Source organism: Hemicordylus capensis, chromosome 3, assembly GCF_027244095.1.
Source record: "Hemicordylus capensis ecotype Gifberg chromosome 3, rHemCap1.1.pri, whole genome shotgun sequence".
Classification (NCBI taxonomy): domain Eukaryota; kingdom Metazoa; phylum Chordata; class Lepidosauria; order Squamata; family Cordylidae; genus Hemicordylus; species Hemicordylus capensis.
In genome coordinates this window covers 297,536,096-297,557,882 of record NC_069659.1, presented here as the reverse complement: position 1 = coordinate 297,557,882, position 21,787 = coordinate 297,536,096, and the positions used below count along the sequence as shown (strand labels likewise).

The following is a 21,787-nucleotide window of genomic DNA, read 5'->3' as shown; positions in this document are numbered from 1 at the left end:
TCTCGATGAGCAAACAAAGGGACATTCAAAAAGTAATTAAATTGCAGGAGATTTTTCGAGAGCTAAGGCTTTCCCTTGATGAACACACAATAGTGGAACTTGTTTTGTTGATGCTTGCAAGTTATAATCTCCAAGAACACTACCTACGTAAAGAAACCAAGTATGACTAAACCCAGGGCATTCTCAGAAGCAACCATGTCACCCCAGCATCTGCCTGGAAGAATACAGATAGGTCGAATTGCTCACTGCTCATCTTCTCTTTTTCTTTCATGAGTGAGAGTTTTATTGTGCTCAAGGCAACTTTCATTCTTCAGCAATGCTTGAGTGTGCAACCTTTAGTCCCTGCAGAATAAAGAGGCACCTAAAGTGGTGATTCTCTTATACTTAGCAGGAGGAGAACAAGTGTTCCCTATCCAACCCAGGCATGGCATCCCTCCAGTGGCCGTTGCTGATGTCTACCTTATCTTTATTTCTAGATTGTGAGCCATTTGGGGACAGGGGACCATCTTATTTATTACTTATTTTTCTATGTAAACTCTCTGAGCACTTCTGTTGAAAAGCAATATATAAATCCTCAGTTGTAGCCCCTCGGCTCTGGAATGCTCTCTCAGAAGAGCTTCGCCATGCTCCCTCCTCCTTAGGGATTATTATTATTATTATTTTAAGATCTTAAAACCTACTTGTTTCGGGAGGCTTTTAAATGCTTTTTTACTACAGCTTGATGGGTTTTTAATTTCTAATTGGATCTATTATAACTGATTTGATCCTACACTGTGTTTTATTTGTTTTACTGTTTTAAATTTTATATTACTTTTATTGTTTTAATGTGGTGAGCCATCCCAAACAGTATTGTACTGTTGGATTTATAAATATCTTAAACAAATAATAAATATTCATTGTCGTAGTAGTAGCAGCTTCTCTTTATACAACCATACAATCAGTTCAAACACTACGTTCTGACCAGTTATGATCTCACATGATTAAGCAGCGACTGGGTATATCTCCCTGCCCCCACAGTGTGCCATTCCTTAATCACACAGGGGTGCGGTTTATCGGAACCACCCCTCTACATGCACTGCAAATACTAATTTAATTTAAAGTAATACTTGGTAGGGCTGTGCAGTCCTATTGGGCGGACAGGCATGTCAGACCTGATATGCCCTCTGTTGGGCATTATTAGAATGAGGTCAGACATAACAGCATGGAACCCTGAGAGTTGGAACTCCTGATGGAGCTCTCTGCTGTCATGTCAGAATTCCATCAGAGTTCCAACATTCCTGACAGACCCAAGATAACTGGCCTGTGAACTGCCTCTCAGCTGAGAGGTGGCACACTGGTCATTAACTTCGTCTGATAGGAATAGCAGGAAACGTTAATTTTCTGATCCAATTCAACCTGACCTAACATTGGGGGGGCATGTTGGAACCCTCCCAACAGAGAAATTGTTGGTTTGGATCCAACATTTTTTTAGGATGCATAGGTCTAGTATTTGGTGTGCATGCAATTAAGGTCTGGCACACGGTGGGTGGGTGAGGACTATATACTCATGTTTTAATCACATGGGAGTGGGCTGGTCAGTGAGGTAGTGTTTGAATTAGCCCTCTGTATTATATATGATGCCCAGAAACTGAATCTAACTAAATTGCTACCATTGCTAAATCTGACCTACGGCTGCGTCACTCAGCCCCCATGTTTCAACACACAGCAGATCTTTTAGGAAAGGAATGCATTCACTAAGCACCGCTGATGCCTATCAGTCTTAACTGGTAAGATTCAAGTGTATTTATTGACGGCAACTGCAGCCCTGTTCAACGATAAGAGCATTACGGTCTCTTGAGTATGTACCAAGCCACATCCTGTTAAGTTACACCTTAATCTTAACTGGCTTCTCCTCTTTGCTCATCGCCAGCTGCCTCTTGCATTCTTGGCAGCTCTTCCGCATTCTTTGCCTGCCAGGGCTGATGGAACCTGGATGAATTTGCCATTGCTCTTGCAGTCAGCACTGTCTGGCATTACCAAGAGCCCAGCTGACGCAAACACACCCCATTTGAATTCCAAGAGGAAGGACATGATGACAAGGTGCACATTTACCCCTGACCTTAAGAATGGTATTCAGTTTTTGTACATGATTGCCACAGTGCCAAGTCACTCAGGGGTGGCCCAAGGTATTTTGCTGCCTGAGGGGGAAGGACAATATGACCCTCCCCTATCTCTGCAGGCAGATGCTCAGCAGTCTCAGGCCATGCTGCCAAAGCAGGACCACATGCACAATCTGCCACCAAGCCAGGTAGAGGCATCAGGGTCAATCCTAGCTTGCATCAGGGGATGGGGAAGAGGAACACCCCAGCAGTGTGAGGGAGGAATGAAGGCAAGGTGGGACAAGGTTGGGTAGTGGGCAGTGGGGCAAGGTTGGGCAGTGACAGGAGGCAGCAGAGAAATCTATGGGGTGGCACCCACAGTGGCAGGCTGGTGCTTGCTGCAGCAACAGCAACAAATATTTCTATACCACTTATCAACTGAAATTTTCAAAGCAGCATATATAGAACAAGGTTGTCAGAGAAGCTTGGCACAACCTGGCTGCAGCATTCTGGACCAACTGAAGTTTCCGGACTACATACAAAGGCAGCCCCACATAGAGCACATTACAGAAGTCAAGTCTGGAGGTTACCAACATATGTACCACTGTTTTGAAGTTGTTCATCTCAAGAGATGGATGCAGCTGGCGTATCAGCTGAAGCTGACAGAAAGCCGCTCTGGCCACCACCTCAACCTGAGATACCAGGGAGAAGTGTGGATCCAGAAGTACTCCCAGACTGCGGACCTGTTCCTTTTGGGGAAGTGTGACCCCCATCTAGAATAGGTAGATCAAAATCGTCTCTGGAGTTCGACCCCATACAATAAGTACCTCCGTCTTATCTGGATTCAGTCTCAGTTTATTTTCCCTCATCCAGCCTATTACTGTTTCCAGGCAGGCATTTAGGGAGGTTATGCCATCTCTTGAAGAAGTTGACATGGAGAAGTAGATCTGGGTGTCATCAGCATACTGCATAATACCCAGCTCCAAATCCCCTGATGATCTCTCCCAGTGGTTTCATGTAGATGTTAAAGAGCACTGGAGAGAGTATGGAGCCCTGAGGGACACCATACTTAAGCTCAGATTTCGAAGAGCAACAATCTTCAATCAATCAATATCAAAACAATCTTTTACTAGTATTGGATTATTTATTTATTGAATTTCTATACCGCTTAATATATATAAATTTCTAGGCGGATTACTATTCCTGGAAATCAAACTTGCTTGCCCAATATGTTTTTAAAATATAATTTTAAATGGGAGATGAGATCTTATTTTTATAATCTGCTTTTGAGCCAAGACTGGCTTCCAAAGTGGCATACTATGGATAGCCAGCATAGCATAGTGGTTAGAATGGTTACAGTGTTGGATTAGGACCGGGAAGACCCATCTTTGAATCCCCTTTCAACCATTAAACTCACTGGGTGACTCTGGGCCAGTCATCTATCTCTCAGCCTAAACCACATCAAAGGGTTGTTGTGAGGATAAAAATAAGAATATACACTGCTCTGAGCTCCTCGGAGGAAGAGTGGGATATAAATGTAATACATACATACATACATACATACATACATACATACTATTGGAATGCAGACAGAGAAAACAGAACATGGAGACAAAGGGATATGTATGGCAGAGTATTCTGGGCCCTGGTCAGTGATGGCAGTCCAGGTTTCAGTGGGAGGGGGCAGAAGGAATTACAGATAGACTAAAATAGGCTGGCTGGCAGTAAAAATGCCAGACAACAGAAACAACCCCACCGGTGATCTGTAAAGTCATCTGGGCCCTGGCAATTAATGCCAAAGATGAGGGTTCCCAACTCCTGATCAGGGCTGGCTCTAGGGGATCTGGCGCCCAGATGCAACACTCTGTTGAGCGCCCTTAGTTATCGTGAAGAATAGAAATTCGAAATACAATTAGTGTGTATTCAAAATTTAATACACAAAAATTTTATGTAATTATGTACATAACATTGTATATAATATAATTATGTATTATTATTATTATTATTATTATATTATTATTATTATTATTATTATTATTATTTTGCATTTATATCCCGCTCTTTGTCCAAGGAGCCCAGAGTGGTGTACTACATACTTAGGTTTCTCCACACAACAACCCTGTGAAGTAGGTTAGGCTGAGAGAGAAGTGACTGGCCCAGAGTCACCCAGCAAGTCTCATGGCTGAATGGGGATTTGAACTCGGGTCTCCCCGGTCCTAGTGGGTTTCAGGCAGATTGGGTGGAAGATACTGCATGGGACGGAAGTCTTAGGAAGAAGGCTGAAGATGGAGTCAGAGCTGAAGGAGGAAGGGCAGGCAAAGAGCTAAGGTGCCTGTTCCCTTTCAGGAAGTCAGTTTACCAGGGAAGAGAGTCGTTGCTGGCTAGATACTGATGACCTGGGGAATGGCTACCCAGTTTTAATAGTTAATTTGTTTTAATTGTTTATCATGTTGTGAACCGCCCTGAGCCATTTTGGAAGGGCGGTATATAAATCTAATAAATAAATAAATAAAATAAAATAAAATAAAGAGAGACCAGATTGAGGACTGCAAGAATTCAAGCAAGCCATCAGGGAACAGCAGCCAAGCCTGTTTGAAAAATTCAAGGCTGAAGAATCCATCCCAGCTGTCAGAAGGCAGGCCTGGCTTAGAACCGTCCAAGGTGTGTGGCATTTAAAGGGATAGCACACCTTTGTCATTAGCTTCTGTGATTGCCACTTGAAAGGACAATTAGGGGGAACTGATGGAAATGTCTGTTACAGATTCAAACTGATACAATAGGAGGAGAGCTGGTCTTGTGCTGGCAAGCATGACTTGTCCCCTTAGCTAAGCGAGCTCCGTCCTGGTTGCATATGAATGGGACACTTGATGTGTGAGCACTGGAAGAGATTCCCCTCAGGGGATGAAGCTGCTCTGGGAAGAGCAGAAGGTTTCAAGTTCCCTCCCTGGCTTCTCCAAAGATAGGGCTGAGAGAGATTCCTGCCTGCAACCTTGGAGAAGCTGCTGCCAGTCTGTGAAGACAATACTGAGCTAGATAGACCAATGGTCTGACTCAGTATATGGCAGCTTCCTATCTTCCTGTGTTCCTACACGCAAATAATGCACCATGCACAGTGTGGCACACAAAAACATTATAACTCACCTCCAGCCCCCTACCTCTGGCTCTGACTTTACAAGAAGTAAGGTCTCCAGGATAGCTGAGAAGAGGTAAGTATCTGCCTCTCAAGCTATATTATTTATGGCATATAGAAGAACAGGTTCATTTCTCATGGGGTTATGAAATTGCATGGCTCCTCTGTCCCTTACAGATTATTATTACATTTATATCCTGCTCTTCCTCCAAGGAGCCCAGAGCGGTGTACTACATACTTAAGTTTCTCTTTCACAACAACCTTGTCAAGTAGGTTAGGCTGAGAGAGAAGTGACTGGCCCAGAGTCACCCAGCTAGTTTTATGGCTGAATGGGGATTTGAACTCGGGTCTCCCCAGTCCTAGTCCAGCACTCTAACCACTACACCACGCTGGCTCTGTTACTTATAGGTTACTATAAATACTTCAAATGAAGGATCATTTGTAACTATTAAGAAAGCACAATTATATGTGCTAATAAAATAGTTTGGATATATGTGTTCCTATATAGCCCAGTTCCTGCAGGATAGTTAGAAACTGAAGTGGATGGCACTTCGGGTCTCCCCAGTCCTAGTCCAGCACTCTAACCACTACACCACATTTATACATATGCTACATGGAAGATGCTGAAAGGCATTATCTCAGACTGCACATGGCTCTGTCCTCTGTGGTCACCAGGAGTAGACACCAACTCAATAGCGCACTTTACCTTTACATGTCCAGAACTGAAGGAGGAGTGTGTGTGTGTGTGTGTGTGTGTGTGTGTGAGAGAGAGAGAGAGAGAGAGAGAGAGAGAGAGAGATCCGTATGTATATTCTTTAAACTAAGGTGTAACATATAAGTAAGGTATTCATTTCACAGCAATTCACTGGCCAGCATGAACAACCACCTTCACAAAATCCTTTTTCCTCTCCCCTCTATCTCATCATTGAAACTTACACAAGATCACACACAAGCTTTTTTCTTTGTGCCAATTAATCTCAGTTTTGTGCATACATTCATGATTAAGCAGGCAAGCAAAACACTCAAGTAGTCCTTGCTCCTTATTTTCACCCTTTAAAAAATAGTCCCTACCTATGCCTGTAAATTCTACTCAATTAACTCAAAATAATAATCATACTGAAAATTAAATTGAACATTATACTGCATTAAGCAACTAAAACATACTGCATTTTTGCATTTTTGCCCTAGATTCTACAGGCACTGCATGTTTTGCATTCAATACTCTGCCATCCCCAGAATCACAGACACAGAGTGATTCCATGCCTGGTATCTCCCCATTTCACAAAACATACATCCCCCATAAGCACCCCTCCATTTTTGCTTACTGTTTTTGAAATAACAATGATAAAGGATGCTTCCTCTTTGAAATGAGACTGTTCCTGTGGTCTTGCTCCCCATCATGTCTCCTTTCTCCTCACTCTGATCTGAAGAGCCTCCCTCACACATGAGGTGAGGAGTGACTATGTGCATGTACAGAGTGAGAGTCTAGAGCCCAGAGAGCAAATGAGGGGAGGAGAGCCTCTTTCTACGTGGCTCTGGTCAAGTTTGAGAGTCCTTTTGCAAAACAAAGAGAGTCCCTTTGTTTTGACTTGATGACTTGTTGACTCAGACTGAGCAGAACAAAGGGAAGCCAAGTCCACCCCCCACCTCTGCTTAGTCTGTCTATCTTTGCAAACTGCAATCCACTTGTAGTATGCAGATTCCCTGAAAGAGACAGGCAGGTGCTGCGGGACACAAAGGAGCGGGTCGGAGCTCAGGCTGAGGGCACAGCACACTCAGACTGTTGTTGCTTTTCTTCAAGTTCAATCGGCAGCAGCACCATCCCAGCCCAGTAGGTGGCGCCCCGATGCAATGCACCTGTTGCTTCCTAGGAAAATCCGGCCCTGCTCCTGATCCCCAGATTTTGCTGGACTACAACTTCCACTATGAATCTGGGGGCCCAAGTTTGAGAAGCCCAGCCATAGATGTAGAAGCAAGGAACCTGAGAGATAAAGGATATACTCTGAAACTTACTTTTGGCTTCCTACCAGAAAAAGAATCCTAATCAACAACTTTCTCTCTTAAGTAACCCTCTGTGTTCTACCTACCACTATGTGTGTACCAATGTAAAGATGAAAGCTGCATGCTGAATATGCACAGAAATATATACACAAACTGTATTAATCTGTCACTGACCTGGTTGTATATGGAATGAACAATTAACATACACAATCTATGCCAGAACAAACATGATCACAGTGCTTACAATATGTCGCAGTGCCAAGTTACCCCATGTTCCATCATACCTACTTAAAATAAGAATATCCCATTACGGTATGATTTAATAAATATGGAATGAATCAGATTTATTCCACTGAAGTCAATCACAGGTGCAGATACAATCCAAACCAGTCACACAGGTGCAGATACAGTCCAAGAGGCACACAGCAATAAGGGGACATTCATCCCCAGGTAACTGGTTGAAGAATAGGAAACAAAGGATAGGAATAGACAATTTTCACAATGGCGGGAAGTAAGAAGTGGGGTCCCCCAAGGATACTGGGACCAGATACTGGGACCAGATACTGCTCTTTAACTTGTTCAGAGGCAAGATGCCTCTAAATAGCAGTTGCAGGGGAACAACAACAAGAGAGAGTGCATGCCTTCACCTCTTGCCTGTGGGCTTCTAAGAGGCATCTGGTGGGCCACTGTGTGAAACTTGATACTGGACTGGATGGGCCTGATCCATCAGGGCTGTTCATATGTAATGACAACACCACAAGAACTTAGCAACTGCTGCTTGATATTCAGTCATAGGCTGAGCCAAAACAAAACTTACCTTTGGGGGTGGGGAGAACAGTTCCTGTACTTAAAAAAAAATCACTTTAATATACACAGCATTGCCTCTCTTGATACTTTTTGGCACTGCTTGCAAAAATGTTCATTGGCTCATTCACATTATTGTCCTTTCCACAGTCTCAATTGACTTCATTCTCCCTCAGTGATGTAATCACAAACCTGATTGGCTGCGCATCATGGTGACACCAGCTCATTCACTGTGTGATTTCAGAGTGGTTGGCATTACCCATGTGACCAAACCAGAAAGGAGAAAGCCGTAACCTGTGGAAGGGATGGGTGGGGAATAATCCAAAGCAGCAACTGGGAGAAATAATGACATTATACAGGATTGAGAGGTGAGTATTCACACAATTTTTCAGGAAGCAAGGGGCTTCAGTTACAGCGAGACCAAACAGCATCATAACATGCTGTTTTATTTTCAATCCCTTGTCTAACAATCTCTAACATGGAACTTACCCGTTTCACCTCTGCATGTAGCACTTTTTCTTTAATGAGCAACTCATCACCCAAAGATCTCTTCCTTAGTCTGTTACTACAGCTCCGTCCACATCAGTCTATGCATGAAGTTGTTATTTCTTCCCTCACTGTATGGACATCACAGTTTCTTACAGAGTTACATCTGAACCTCATTTGCCAGCTTGCCTCCAAATTTTGAGGAAGTCTTTTGGAGCTCTTTGTAGTCCACTTGGGTTTTGACCATCCTGAAAAATTTGGTGTCAAGTTCACCTTGCCTCACCCCAACACCAGGTTAATTTTTGAACAAGTTCAACAGCATTAGTCCTTTGGAGAATCCTATACAATTCCATTGTGAGAACACTGTCAATTTGCTTGTACTTTTCTCCTTGCAGTTTAATCAGTTACCAATCATATCTACTAACTGTAAACATTAATAATAATAGCAATGAAATAAAAATAGTAGTATATGCGATATATTCATCAATCCAGTTAACAGTCACATAGCTCCTAAATGGGAAAGGAATGGAGGACAACAGCTTGTGAATATTCTTTATTCTAACACCATCAATCAACAAATAGATATGCTTCCTCTAGTTGAATAGACTAAAATAATTCTCTAAGGCACTCTGCTATAACAATTTCCGGTATTAATGCTGTCTACGGGGGAAAAAGATGTATGGAGTGCAAAGGTCTACTTCGTCACTATGAAGAATGTTTCCCAGTTACAAAACAAAACACACGTCAGTTTTCAGTGGAAACATAAAAAAGGCCCAACCTTATTGATTCAAAATGGAATGAATACATCAACACAGTTACTGCTGGCATTCTGTCTTCATAAAGGGAATTAGAACCAACTTCTTTCTCCTTCTGCTGGAGTCCGAGATGGTTCCCATGATTCTGGCAGAAGCCAAGGCCCATGAGATGCCTCATGAAGAGTTAGGAAGGGACCATGTTTCTTCTCCAACACCAAACAGACTGCTGCTGCAGCACCACCACAGGGTAGCTACTGCTGTTCCTGCTTTGGGTGGTTTCCCAGTAGCATGAGACGATTGGCTATAGTGCTATTAGAACTGGCAACTTGGTTCCTGAGCCTGTGTTGGTGCAACAGCTCAGCTCTGCAGCCTAATACTGTAATGTCAAAAAATAAGAGTCACAGAACACTAGAAACACAGGTTTAATACTCACTGAGATGGCAAACCTGTATTTGGGCAGTACCACACCACTAGACTAGGGTTCTAGCCTAGTTGCTTCCTTGACATGCAAGCTTTCTATATGGACACATTGCACTATAATCACATGCGATTCCCATCCCATCAGTTGTCTGAAGTTGTGCAGGTGAAGCTTCTGCAAACTAGCTTTTGCATGCAACTGGTCAGCTCAAATGTTGCATACTAGATTATGTCTCATCTATGAACTAGTGGCTCAGAAATACTATGCCAGAGCACCGATGATCCTGACCAAAATTAACTCAAACTCCTAATAATTCAAATTTCATCTCATGCTTTCAATAGAACCACTGTATATGAATATGTAAAAAGAGATTAGCAGCTTCCAACTTATGCACAAATAGGAAGTCTGTGTTGAGGGGTTTGAGGAGATACATTAAAACCCACAAGCAGCTGTGTATGCTCTGGTGGCTGGTAAAGAAGTTCTGTCCCCAAGTGATTATCTGGATACATTAGGCTGAGTTCAAAAAAACAAATATTTATTATGAAACTAATCATCTGAGACATTTAACAACATACTCAAAGAAGCACTAGCCTTCAACACCAACTGAACAATTCTGACTCTTAATTGACCAAGAAAGATTTATTAACATAACTCCTTATGCCTCTAGTGGCCAGAAGAGGTTCCTGCAGTACTAAGAGCAATGCTTTATAATTCTTATTAACACTCCTCATTGTCCGAGCACTGATCAAGGAGATGATCTCTTGGCAATGGCTTTGTGAATACACCTGCTAATATCTTCTCCATTGGGCAGTACTGCAACTCCACAGGACCCTTTTCTTGTACATCACATACATAATGGTATTTTGTGTCAATATGCTTTATTCTGGATTTTGTCTTCTCCATTTGTGAAAGTGAAATACAACTTTGATTGTCCTCAAACAATTCAGTTGGTTTTGGTTCATCAGCTCCAAAGTCTTGCAATAAGTTGTGCATCCATGCATTTCCTGGGAAGCCTGAGTGGCTGACACATTCCATCTCTGTAGAGGAAAGAGCAACAATGTTTTGCTCTCAACTGCACCAACTAATCACTCCATTTCCATAAAAGAACAGGTATGCACTTGTGGATTTACAATCTGTTCTGTCATCTGCCCAGTCTGCATCCACATAACCCACTAGTCTAGGATTACTACTTGCTGGCAATTTAAGTTTTCGATGAGCTGTACCTACCCAGTTTTTGTTTTTTTTTAAACTGCAATCCAAACATTTTTAGCCTACTTTCCTTAAATAAGCTTATGAGATCACCTGGCTCTGTGTGTGTGTGTGTGTGTGTGTGTGTGTGTGTTCCCCATCAACTTCACAATGCCTGGACCAATATCTATGAACCAAATTGTGTACAGCTGTAGGGACACCTCAACTGTGCAGTTTGTGATGCCATCCACCCCGATTCAAGATGGCAGATGTGTAAAAGTTTGAGGCACAAGTGAGCTACTGTGGACAGGCTAACTTGTGGACCGTCTAATCAATTCAAAACAAATTTAGTACAGTTGTAGTGAGTGACACATGGGGACCCCTCAATGGCATAGTTTGTGAATCCACCCAAATGCAAGATGGTGGATGCAGGAACATTTGAGGCACAAGTGGGCTAACTTGTGAACCACCTAACCGATTTGATCCAAATTTGGTACAGGTGTAGGGAGTGGGACACATAGGGATGCCTCAAAGGCGTAGTCCAATTCAAGATGGCAGATGTGTGAATGTTTAAGGCTGAAATGGGTGAACTTGTGAGGATGGTAATTATCAATTAGGATTATAGAGAAAGGAAAGTTAGCAGATTAGTTCTTACTAGAACATCTTCTTGGTGGGTGCACTCACTTTCCTGCTTAAAATTCCCACAGCTCCAGCAATGTCTAGTCTTGTTACTGTGGCAATATATAGAAGTTTCCCAATTGCTTTCCTGTATTGCCCACTGTTTGGAAGAAGCTCTGTTTGCAACTTGTTTCAAGAAGTTAGCTTCTATTGGAGTGCTGACTTCTTTGGCATCTGTAAGACCAAGACATTCTAAAAGATCTTTTGTTTCTGATTAAGAAGATATCCTCCATCTGGTTCTCTTTCTGTCTGTATTCTTTGAGATAAAAATGTTCCCCAGCTGCTTCACTACTATTTCTTTACTTAAATGCTCTACAATTCCATTGCCATCTACTCTGTTTTTAAAAACAATAAAATCATAAACCTCCGTTAGTCTATAAGTCCATCTATTATTTCTAAACCTTGCATATAGATAAGAAGCTTTTGCTTGAATACACAGTTGTTTAACTACCAACTGATTAAAATTTGTACTCCAGGCTCTTGCTGCTTGCTTTAGACCATAAATGCTCTTTTGGAGTTTACACAAAAGTCTCTCTTTACCAAGTTCCTCAAATCCTTGCAGTTGCTCCATATAAAAAATAATAAGTACATACATAAGTGTAAATGTCCTCCTTAATAGGGATGTGCGTTTTGTTTTGGATACAAAACGTTTTGTGAACAAAACAGGCCATTTCGGCTGTTTTGTAGACAAAACAAAACACCCAGTGCTCAAAACAGAAAATTTTGTAGCCAAAACAAAACGTCCCTGTTTCGAATACAAAATGTTTTGTTGTTTCGGCTGTTTTGGAACTCCATTTTGCAATTGCAGAAAGTCTTTCTCCTTCAGTCTCCATTTTTAGTTTTGACATCTGTTTGAATTTCCAGCCCTTCCAGCCCGCAGATTGGCCAGCGAAAGCATGGGCTGATCTGCTGGCAATTGCCTCCTTATTCCTTTAAAGCAAATCTAAGGGTAAATTTTACCCTCACTGGCCAGTGGGGCAGTGTGCATTTCATTGTTGTTGTTTCACACTGTTGTGTGTAGATCAATTGCATTTCGGGCAGGGGGGATGTGGATGTGCATGACCTTTGGAAATCTGCCTAATTTTTTCCCAAGCTCTGCTGTTGTTCATGTGTGATGTTGATGTTATTTGGTGTGGATTCGGAGCTGAAAGGGGACTTTGGGGGCAGAAGAGTGGTTCAGGTGGTAGTACCCCAATGGGTGCCTGCTACCACCCAGATTCCAAAGGAATTGGGAAAAGGACTGATTTTTAAAGAATTTCTGAAGTTGACATGTCTTTGGGGCAGATTTGGGACAGAAAGGGGGCCTGAGGGGCAAAACAGTGGGTTGGGTGGCAGTGCCCCAAGGAGTGCCTGCCACAACCCAGATTCCAAAGGAATAGGACAAAGGGCTGATTTCTTAGGAATTGTTGGAAGTTTACGCTTCCTTAAGGTTCCCCCCCCCAGGGAATAATGGAGGTTTCAGAAGACCCATAACTCCACTTGGGGGGCACTGGGGTGGCCAGGAGTGAGTGGTGGTGTAGTGCACATAGGGTGCCAACCGCCCCCATGGGTTGCTAACCCATGGGCGCTGGGTTCTGTTGTTTCTGAGGTGTTCTGAGTGTAGATTCTCTGGTAGCATATGAGATTTTCAATGACAAACCATGAATCCACTCTCATATGCTACCAGAGAATCTGAATCTACACTCAAAACATCTCAGAAACAACAGAACCCAGTACCCCATGGGTTAGCAACCCATGGGGGTGGTTGGCACCCTTTGTGGTCTACACCACCACTTGCTCTGGGCCACCCTGGTGCCCCCCAAGTGCAGTTATGGGGCAAGAATTATGGAGGTCCATCATTCCCTATGGGGAAGAACTTTATAGACATGCAAACTCCATTACATCTTTAAAAATCAGCCTTCTGATTTTCCGGCAGCTTCCTTGCCCCCACTGGGCACTACGACCCACCCTACTCTGCTCTGGGCCACCCCTTTCCCCCCAACATGAAGCTATACTTTTGCTAAAACCTCAATTCTTCCCTAAGGGAAAAATCCTATACTTCAAAAATTCACCAAAACCCAGCCCTTTGCCCAATTCCTCTGAAATTTGGGTGGAAGTTTCCACCCATTGGGCACTACCACCCCCACCCACTAGTTTTTCCCTGGGGCCATTTTTTAAAATCCAAAACGTTTTGGATTCGGATTTTGCAATTTCGAACAAAGAACTAAATTGGGGTGTTTCGGATTGGCTGGTTTCAAACAAAGAAAAAAACGGGGATATTTCGGATTTGGGCCCAAAACAAAACAGAAAAACAAAACAAAACACACAACCCAACTCCTTAATATCACCATGTAAACATGCAGTTTTGACATCTAAATGGTCTACACACATTTCTCTTACTGCTGCAATACAGAGGAGCATTATTGTAGAAGAGTGTTTTACTACTGGAACAAATGTTCCATCATAATATAGCAGAGGGAGAGTAACTGGCCCTATCCACCCCCAGCACAGTACTTCCAGTGACTGTTGCTGGTGTCTATCTTACGTTTCTCTTTAGAAAGTGAGCCCTTTGGGGACAGAGTTATTTGTTTGTTATTTCTATGTGTAAACCGCCCTGAGCCATTTTTGGAAGGGCGGTATAGAAATCGTAATCGTAATCATCATCATCATCATCACTGCTAAACACTGTCTGTATATTCAGTAGCGATATAGCAATGGAGTTTGGACTAGACAAGTGTGCTGCATTAATAATAAACAGAGGAAAACTGACAAAAACAGAAGGAATAGAACTACCCAATGGAAGCAACATCAAGAACCTGGAAGAGAAAGAACGTTACAAATACTTGGGCATTCTCCAGGCTGATAACATCGCACTCACTGAAGTTAAAAGAAAAAATAGGAAGTGAATACATCAGGAGAGTTAGAAAAATCCTCAAGTCCAAACTCAATGGCGGGAACACCATACAAGCCATAAACACCTGGACTATACTTGTTATCAGATACACTGCAGGAATAATAGACTGGACCCAGGCAGAGCTAGAGAGGCTAGATCGTAAGACCAGGAAAATCATGACCATCAATCATGCTCTGCACCCCCGCAGTGATGTCGATAGGCTCTACCTCCCTCACAGCTCAGGTGGAAGATGAATGCTGCAAGTCCATCAAACAGTAGAGGAGGAGAAAAGAGGCCTTGAAGAATATATAAGGGACAGTGAAGAAGATGCACTTCAAATGGTCAAGAACGAGAAACTATTCAACACCAATGAAATAAAGCAGGCCTACAAGAAAGAACAAGTCAAGAACCGAGCAGAAAAATGGAAAAATAAGCCACTGCATGGTCAATATTTGCACAATATAAGTGGAAAATCAGACATCCCCAAGACCTGGCAATGGCTTAAGAATGGCAACTTGAAGAAAGAAATGGAGGGTTTAATACTGGCTGCACAAGAACAGGCACTAAGAACAAATGCAATAAGAGCAGCAAAAGTCGAAAAATCAACAACAAACAGCAAGTGCCACCTTTGTAAAGAAGCAGATGAAACAGTGGACCACCTAATCAGCTGTTGTAAAAAGATCGCACAGACTGACTACAAACAAAGGCATGACAAAGTAGCAGGGATGATATACTGGAACATCTGCAAAAAATACAAGCTACCTGTAGCCAAGAATTGGTGGGACCATAAAATTGAAGAAGTTGAAGAAAATGAAGATGTAAAAATATTATGGGACTTCCGACTACAAACAGACAAACATCTGCCACACAATACACCAGATATAACTGCAGTCGAGAAGAAAGAAAAACAAGTGAAAATAATCGACATAGCAATACCAGGGGATAGCAGAATAGAAGAAAAAGAAATAGAAAAGATCACCAAATACAAAGATCTACAAAGTGAAATTGAAAGGCTGTGGCAGAAGAAGACCAAAATAATCCCAGTGGTAATTGGCGCCCTGGGTGCAGTTCCAAAAGACCTTGAAGATCACCTCAACACCATAGGGGCCACAGAAATCACCATCAGCCAATTTCAAAAAGCAGCTTTACTGGGAACAGCCTATATTCTGTGACGATATCTATAACAACAGCAACAACATTGACAATAAAATTCAGCCATCCTAGGTCCTTGGGAAGGACTCGATGTCTGTACAAAACAAACCAGTCAATAACACCTGTCTGACTGTGTAAATAAATAAATAACAATAATTAATCCTCACCATATTTGTGAGAATATCCATTAGCTACTAACCTTACTTTATAGCGTTGGACATCTCTTTCTGCACTGTGCTTCACTTTGAAAACCCATTTGCACTTTGCAACCCATTTACAACCTCCTCCCGCCATAAGCAGCTATATAAGTATCCAAGTATTTTCATGTAAAAAATAGATCTCTTCTTCTGTAGCTTTTCTCCAGTTGCAAGCTTGATCAGCTGGAATTTTATCAATATCCTTCTACGTCAGGCCTGCACAACATGCAGCCCAATGGCTGGATGCGGCCCATGAGGCCTTTTTTCCTGGCCCCCGGGGCTATTTCCCCTTCCTCCCCCTGCTGCTTACCCCCCCCCCCAAATTCCAGCTGCTGTGCAGCTAAGGAGATGGCTGCGGGGGTGCGGGTGTTCTTCCTTCCCCTTCCCCACGGCAGCAGTGGCGCACAGCAGCAGAAACCGGAGCGACACTCGGGCCTGCTATGTGGCCCAGCATTGCTTCCCAACTGCAAGGTGCGCCTGCACAGTTAAGTCTCTCTCTCTCTCTCTCACTCACACACACACAGAGCTCCATTCTCGCTCTCTCTCTCAAGCCAAGCCTCCTGCTGCATCCTTTCCATCTTTCTTTCCCCTTCTCCCTTCTTTTCCAAAATTATGAGAAGTTCTCTTCCATGTTTTGTGTGATGATTTGGCAGAGGTGGAAAGGAAGAACAATGAATTTTATTATGTATTTTGTACAGATTGTATAATATTTATATTATTAGAATGAATTTTAATTCAACTTATTTCATATTAATTTAAATCAATCTTGGTCTGCCAGAACATCAAAAGTTAAATATTGATTAAATTCATTTTAAATTCATTTAATTCATTTCTCTTTAATTTGGTTGATTGGTTGATTGATTGATATTAAGTGTTACTCTAATAATCAGCACCCTAGGAATTGACCTTGGCCCCCATGAACCAAGTCACAGTTGGTTTCGGCCCGCCAGGTCATTTGAGTTGGGCAGGCCTGTTCTTCGTAGTAGGCTCTTGCACATTTTCTTCTACAGTGATCTATGAGAATCTTTTTGCTGGAATACCTTTATTGGTTCTTGCAGAGAACCTTATCTCTGACTGCACCTCAGTGTTTTCATTTTGCTCTGGATAGTTAGTTGGCACAAAAATTACATCAGCTTCTTTCTCTGATTTTTCTTGTTCCAGATTTTATATCTGAGTGTCTGGTTTAATATCTGGTACTTCAGCAGCAGTTGGCTTTTCTTTTTCAACCAAGTACACCATATTACAAATCTTTTCAGTTTTTATGACAAGATCAAGCATTCTATACTCTTTACGTCCTGGTGCATAGCCAAATAATATCCTTTTCTCACACCTGCAGTTCAGTTTCATTCTTTTAGGCACATAAAGGTAAAGTTGTGCCCTCTAGTCGGTGTCGACTTCTGGCAACCACAGAGCCATGTGATTTTTTGGCACATAGGCAAATGCTTTTGAGCCAAAAACTCCAATATGCTATTAGGCTTCTTGCCATGCCACAATTCAAGTGGTGTTGTACTTATAATTTTATTAGCAGTCTGTTTTGTAAATGAGTAGCAATCATAATTGCCTCTCTCCAAAACTTACTGTATAGTCCTGCGTAGAGCAGCATGCATCTGGCCATTTTTATTAACAACAGTTTCTTTCTGGAACACCATTTTGTTCTGGAGTACACAGCATTGTAATCTGATGTTCAATGTCCTCCATTTTCAGATATTCATTTCTCATTTCCTGTATATTCTCCTCCCTTGTCTGACCTCAGAATCTGAGGCTTCCTTCCCAATTTATTTTATTTTATCTAATCCAATCCAATCTAATCTAATCTATTTATTTAATTTATTTACCATCTAGTATAAAAATCTCAAGGCAGTGTACAGAATTAAAACATATAATATAATAAAACATTTAAAATTAATAAAAAGATAAAAGCCATAATAGGTAAAAACACCTTAAAATTTAAATGTTTAGTCTCAGTTGGAAGGCCTGGGAAAACAGGTACGTCTTCAGGGTTCTCCTAAAAATAAAGAGAGAAGGATTTGTTCTTATTTCAGCAGGGAGTGCATTCCAAAGTCCTGGGGCAGCCAGAGAAGGCCCAGTCCCCAGTTGCCACCTAACGAGTTGGCGGCAACTGTAATCGGACCTCTCCAGGTGATCTTAATAGGAGACAGGGTTCACGACAGTGAAGGCGCTTTCTTAAGTACCCTGGACCTAAGCCATTAAGGGCTTTATAGATAAAAACCAGCACTTTGTATTCCGTTCAGTAACATATTGGCAGCCAGTGCAGTTCTTTTAGAATTAGTGTTATATGTTCCCTTCGGGCAAACCTAGAGACTGGTCTTGCTGCCGCATTCTGTACCAATCATGGTTTCTCAACTACGTACAAAGGCAGCCGCACGTAGAGTGCATTACAATAGTCAAGCCTAGAGGTTACCAGCATATATACCACTGTTTTAAGGTCATTTGTCTCCAGAAATGGATGTATCTGGTATATCAGCCAAAGCTGATAAAAAGCACTCCTAGCCACTGCCTCAACCTGAGAAACCAGAGGGAGTTTGGGATCCAGGAACACCCCAGACTACGAATCTAATCTTTTAGGGGAAGTGTAACCCCATCCAGAACAGGCAGATCTAAAAACATCTGCTGTAAACTCTTGCAACATACTCCTTCAGTTTTTCAAGTACTTGGATCTTTTCACTAAATAAGTAAATGCATATCTTGAAAAAACATCTATGAAAGTTAATACTTGTTTCCCCCTGATAAATTGATCTGCATAGGCCCACAAATATCACTGTGTATCAGCTCAAGTGGTTGCTTTCTCTTTCTCTGCACTGAGGAAAGGTGGGTTTAGTTCCTTTTGCCCTTACACAGCATGTACACTTGGACTCTCCATTACTATGTCTTATATTTAGGCCTCTGGATAGATCCTCCTTGCCCAGCTGAAGTTACATTGGGGTCACTGTGTCCCATTCTTCTATGCCATAAATGCAATTTTGGCTTCTTCGTTTATACAGTCCACTTCAAACAGGCCACTCTTTTGCAAAGTTCCCTTCATAAGCAGCTCACCTTTACCTGTAATAAAAGTGTTTTCCTTTGAATTTCACTTCATAACCTTTCTCAGTAGCACATTTAACTGATATCAGGTCGGACCTAAATGTGGGCAACAAACAACATCCTCAACACTGATTATTATTATTATTATTATTATTATTATTATTAATCAGCTTCACTGTGCTCCTTTTTGTGGTTTGCAGTGCAACCTTGCAGAACTTCTGCCTTCAGCAAACACCTGCTTCACTAGAAAAATAGGAACCTTATAACTTGTCTCCGACATAGTAAATCTTTCTCTTTCTTCAAATCAAGTTGCTGGTTGTGCCTGAATAAATACAAAATCCAGCATGATATTTTGTATAACTAGCTCTTAATTTTGCCTCTGTATCAGCAAGTTATGTTTTATGTTTGTCAGACTTATTCACTCCGTGCTTCCATGCATTTTTCTTTGTATGCCTAGGTGACATACTACTCTTGAAACGTGCAATCACCACCTTTTTAGTTGCAATTTCTTTGTTCTGAAGCCATTGAGCCTTAATGTGTCTGGAACTCCCACAGACAAGAGACTTTTTGTTCTTTTGATACATTTTAAAAGCATTTTATTGACTTGACTTTAGTTGCTGCCCATTGCCTCTGGGAAAATTAAAGTCTTCCAAATGGGTTATTACAAACTCTAAACTCAAATATTCTTTGGCTTCTAAGACATTTACAATAGCCACAAAATGATCAGGAAGACTGTTCAATAACAATCCAATCTGAACCTTATCAGGCAATATTACTCTGTGTGCTTCCAGTTGTTGTGACATCTCCATCTCATTTACATGCTTAGATGGATCCTCTCTCTAGTTTCTTATTACACATCTTTATAACTTGATGCACCTTCAAGACTACTTTTTCTCATACAGCTTCTTTAGTCTCCTTCATGTTAATTGCACTGTTTATTTCTTAAATACACCAATATAGAGTCACTCACCAATAAATTATCCTGGTGGCTTTATTATTTCCACTGTTTCAGGCCTGTCTTTTTTTCTCCTTCTCTAACAGGGGGCATTCTGTAACACCCTGCTGATTCTATGGTTCTTTAGGAGCATCTCCATTTCGAAAGACCACTGTTCAAAATCTGAACCTCATAACTTCTCAGTCCTCTGTACTGCTTGTCCTGTCTCGATCTTTGATAAAACATTTTCTTATTCAGGCTAATTATTTTCTTCACCAGTCTCAGCAATCGGCCCATAACCCTGTTGAGGAGTGTGAGGAGAAACACTGAACCCCTCACACAGCAGAGTATGCTCTGGTGGTAAAGAACATCAGCCCAAAAGGTTATCTGCAAACTTTGAGTTCAAAAAACAAATAAAGATTTATTGTGAAGCTAAACATCACATACTGAGAGAGACATTGAACATACCCTAACAAGCACTAGCCTTCAACAAGTGAATAATTCTGACCAAGAGAGACCAATTAACATAACTCTTCTTGCCTCTAGTGGCCAGAAGAGGATACTGCAGTGCTACGAGCAATGCTTTAGAATTAAGTCTGAACATATTGCTATGTGAAGAGATGGTCTCAAGTCTGAGTTGTCTCATGAATCAACCCATATTTTCAATTGGTTGCCACAGAAATTAACACCATCCCCCAATGGATTGTTTAAAAGAGGATTTTTGCTGTGCACCCTCCTCACTTAGGCCAGGGATGCCCAACTAGCATCTTGCAATCCAGAACTGGCCTTGAAAGTTTTATTCTGGCACTTGTGACTCTACCAAGTTTTAATCAAGTGTGACAAACATTTTCAGTGTTCCCTAATAACAACAAGCAAACAAGGAGTCTGGATTTCATATGAATTTTATTAGGTTACTCTTTCATGAGCATTCTGTAAAGGGTCACTACCAGACTGCCCCTTAAAGGGATATTTGAGGAAGCACACTCATTTCCCTTCACACACTCCAATGATGACCTCATACCATCCAAGCACAAATGCTTATAAATCATGCCAACTTCATTCTAGAGCCTGATCACTCATAAATAGGCCACACTGCTCTTGTCAATTGACTAGTGGCTAGAGAAGATGCCGAGGTTACCATCTTTGCATTGTAGTGAACAAATTATATGAGATGTTTCATGCTCACCCCTGAAACTAGTACTGCAACCTTTGATAAGAAATGTTTTAAAAACAGGTGGAATGAAGCCAATAAATAGCTTTCAGTATTATGTGAGAAGTTCTCAGTATAAACAAACAGCTGCTTTTCTCTCAAATTCTGCTTTGTTGGGGAAGAAAGATCCAAGCAGCTGTCTTTTGCAGAAAATGGGCTTATATCTACAGGCGAAACAGTATGATGGCCATCTAGTTGTGCAGTAGGAGCTAGGTTAACCACACAAGTATTTTAGACAAGGGGTTTGATTTGCACTGATTTGCAAACACACTAGTCTAGAGCCCTTTGATGACTGCCAGTCCTAGGTTCAGTGATCACCCAAAGACAACTGTGTATTCTGAAATAGGCACACCTTGCTTTGTTTATTGGTAAAGGGGGGAGTCATTGACAAACTGGAAGAGGAGTAAAACTAACTAGGAAATAAGTAGAAACTTTGTTTTATTCACATTAAAACCAAAAAAATCTCAAACTAATCCAAAATGAGTGATGGACTGCAGAGACAAACCTGCAGAATAGAACAAGAAATGATAAAGCACCTGAGAATCAGAGCAACTGCCCGACAGCGTCATGTTATCTCTACTCAGCAGTGGCCCAAGCCCCATACATGGCTGTGCCTAAGGCAGGGAAGAAAACGCTGCCACCTGGGCACTTGCACCCACTTTTGTCCTTTCCTTCACAGCAGCAATAACTGCTTGGTGTATGCCTTCCCACTACTTCCTTGTGTGCAGGGTCAAGGGAAGGGAATCTGTGCCAAGGCCAGCTGGCACAGAAGACAGCAGCAGATCTCAGAAGACCGCCACAGAAGTAGAGGGCAATGGAAATAAAATTGGGTGAAGCTAGCT

At 41.8% G+C, this 21,787-nt stretch overlaps 1 protein-coding gene across 1 annotated transcript in view; it reads right to left on the bottom strand.

Annotated features, from left to right (window-relative positions):
• Positions 1-9,032: 9,032 nt before the first annotated feature.
• Positions 9,033-21,787, bottom strand: part of RYK (receptor like tyrosine kinase) — a 102,987-nt gene continuing 90,232 nt past the window's right edge. The window contains exon 15 of the mRNA XM_053307651.1: positions 9,033-10,709. Within this exon, the coding sequence (XP_053163626.1) occupies positions 10,634-10,709 (76 nt within the window). The 3' untranslated portion in view covers positions 9,033-10,633. The remainder of the gene's footprint in view (positions 10,710-21,787) is intronic.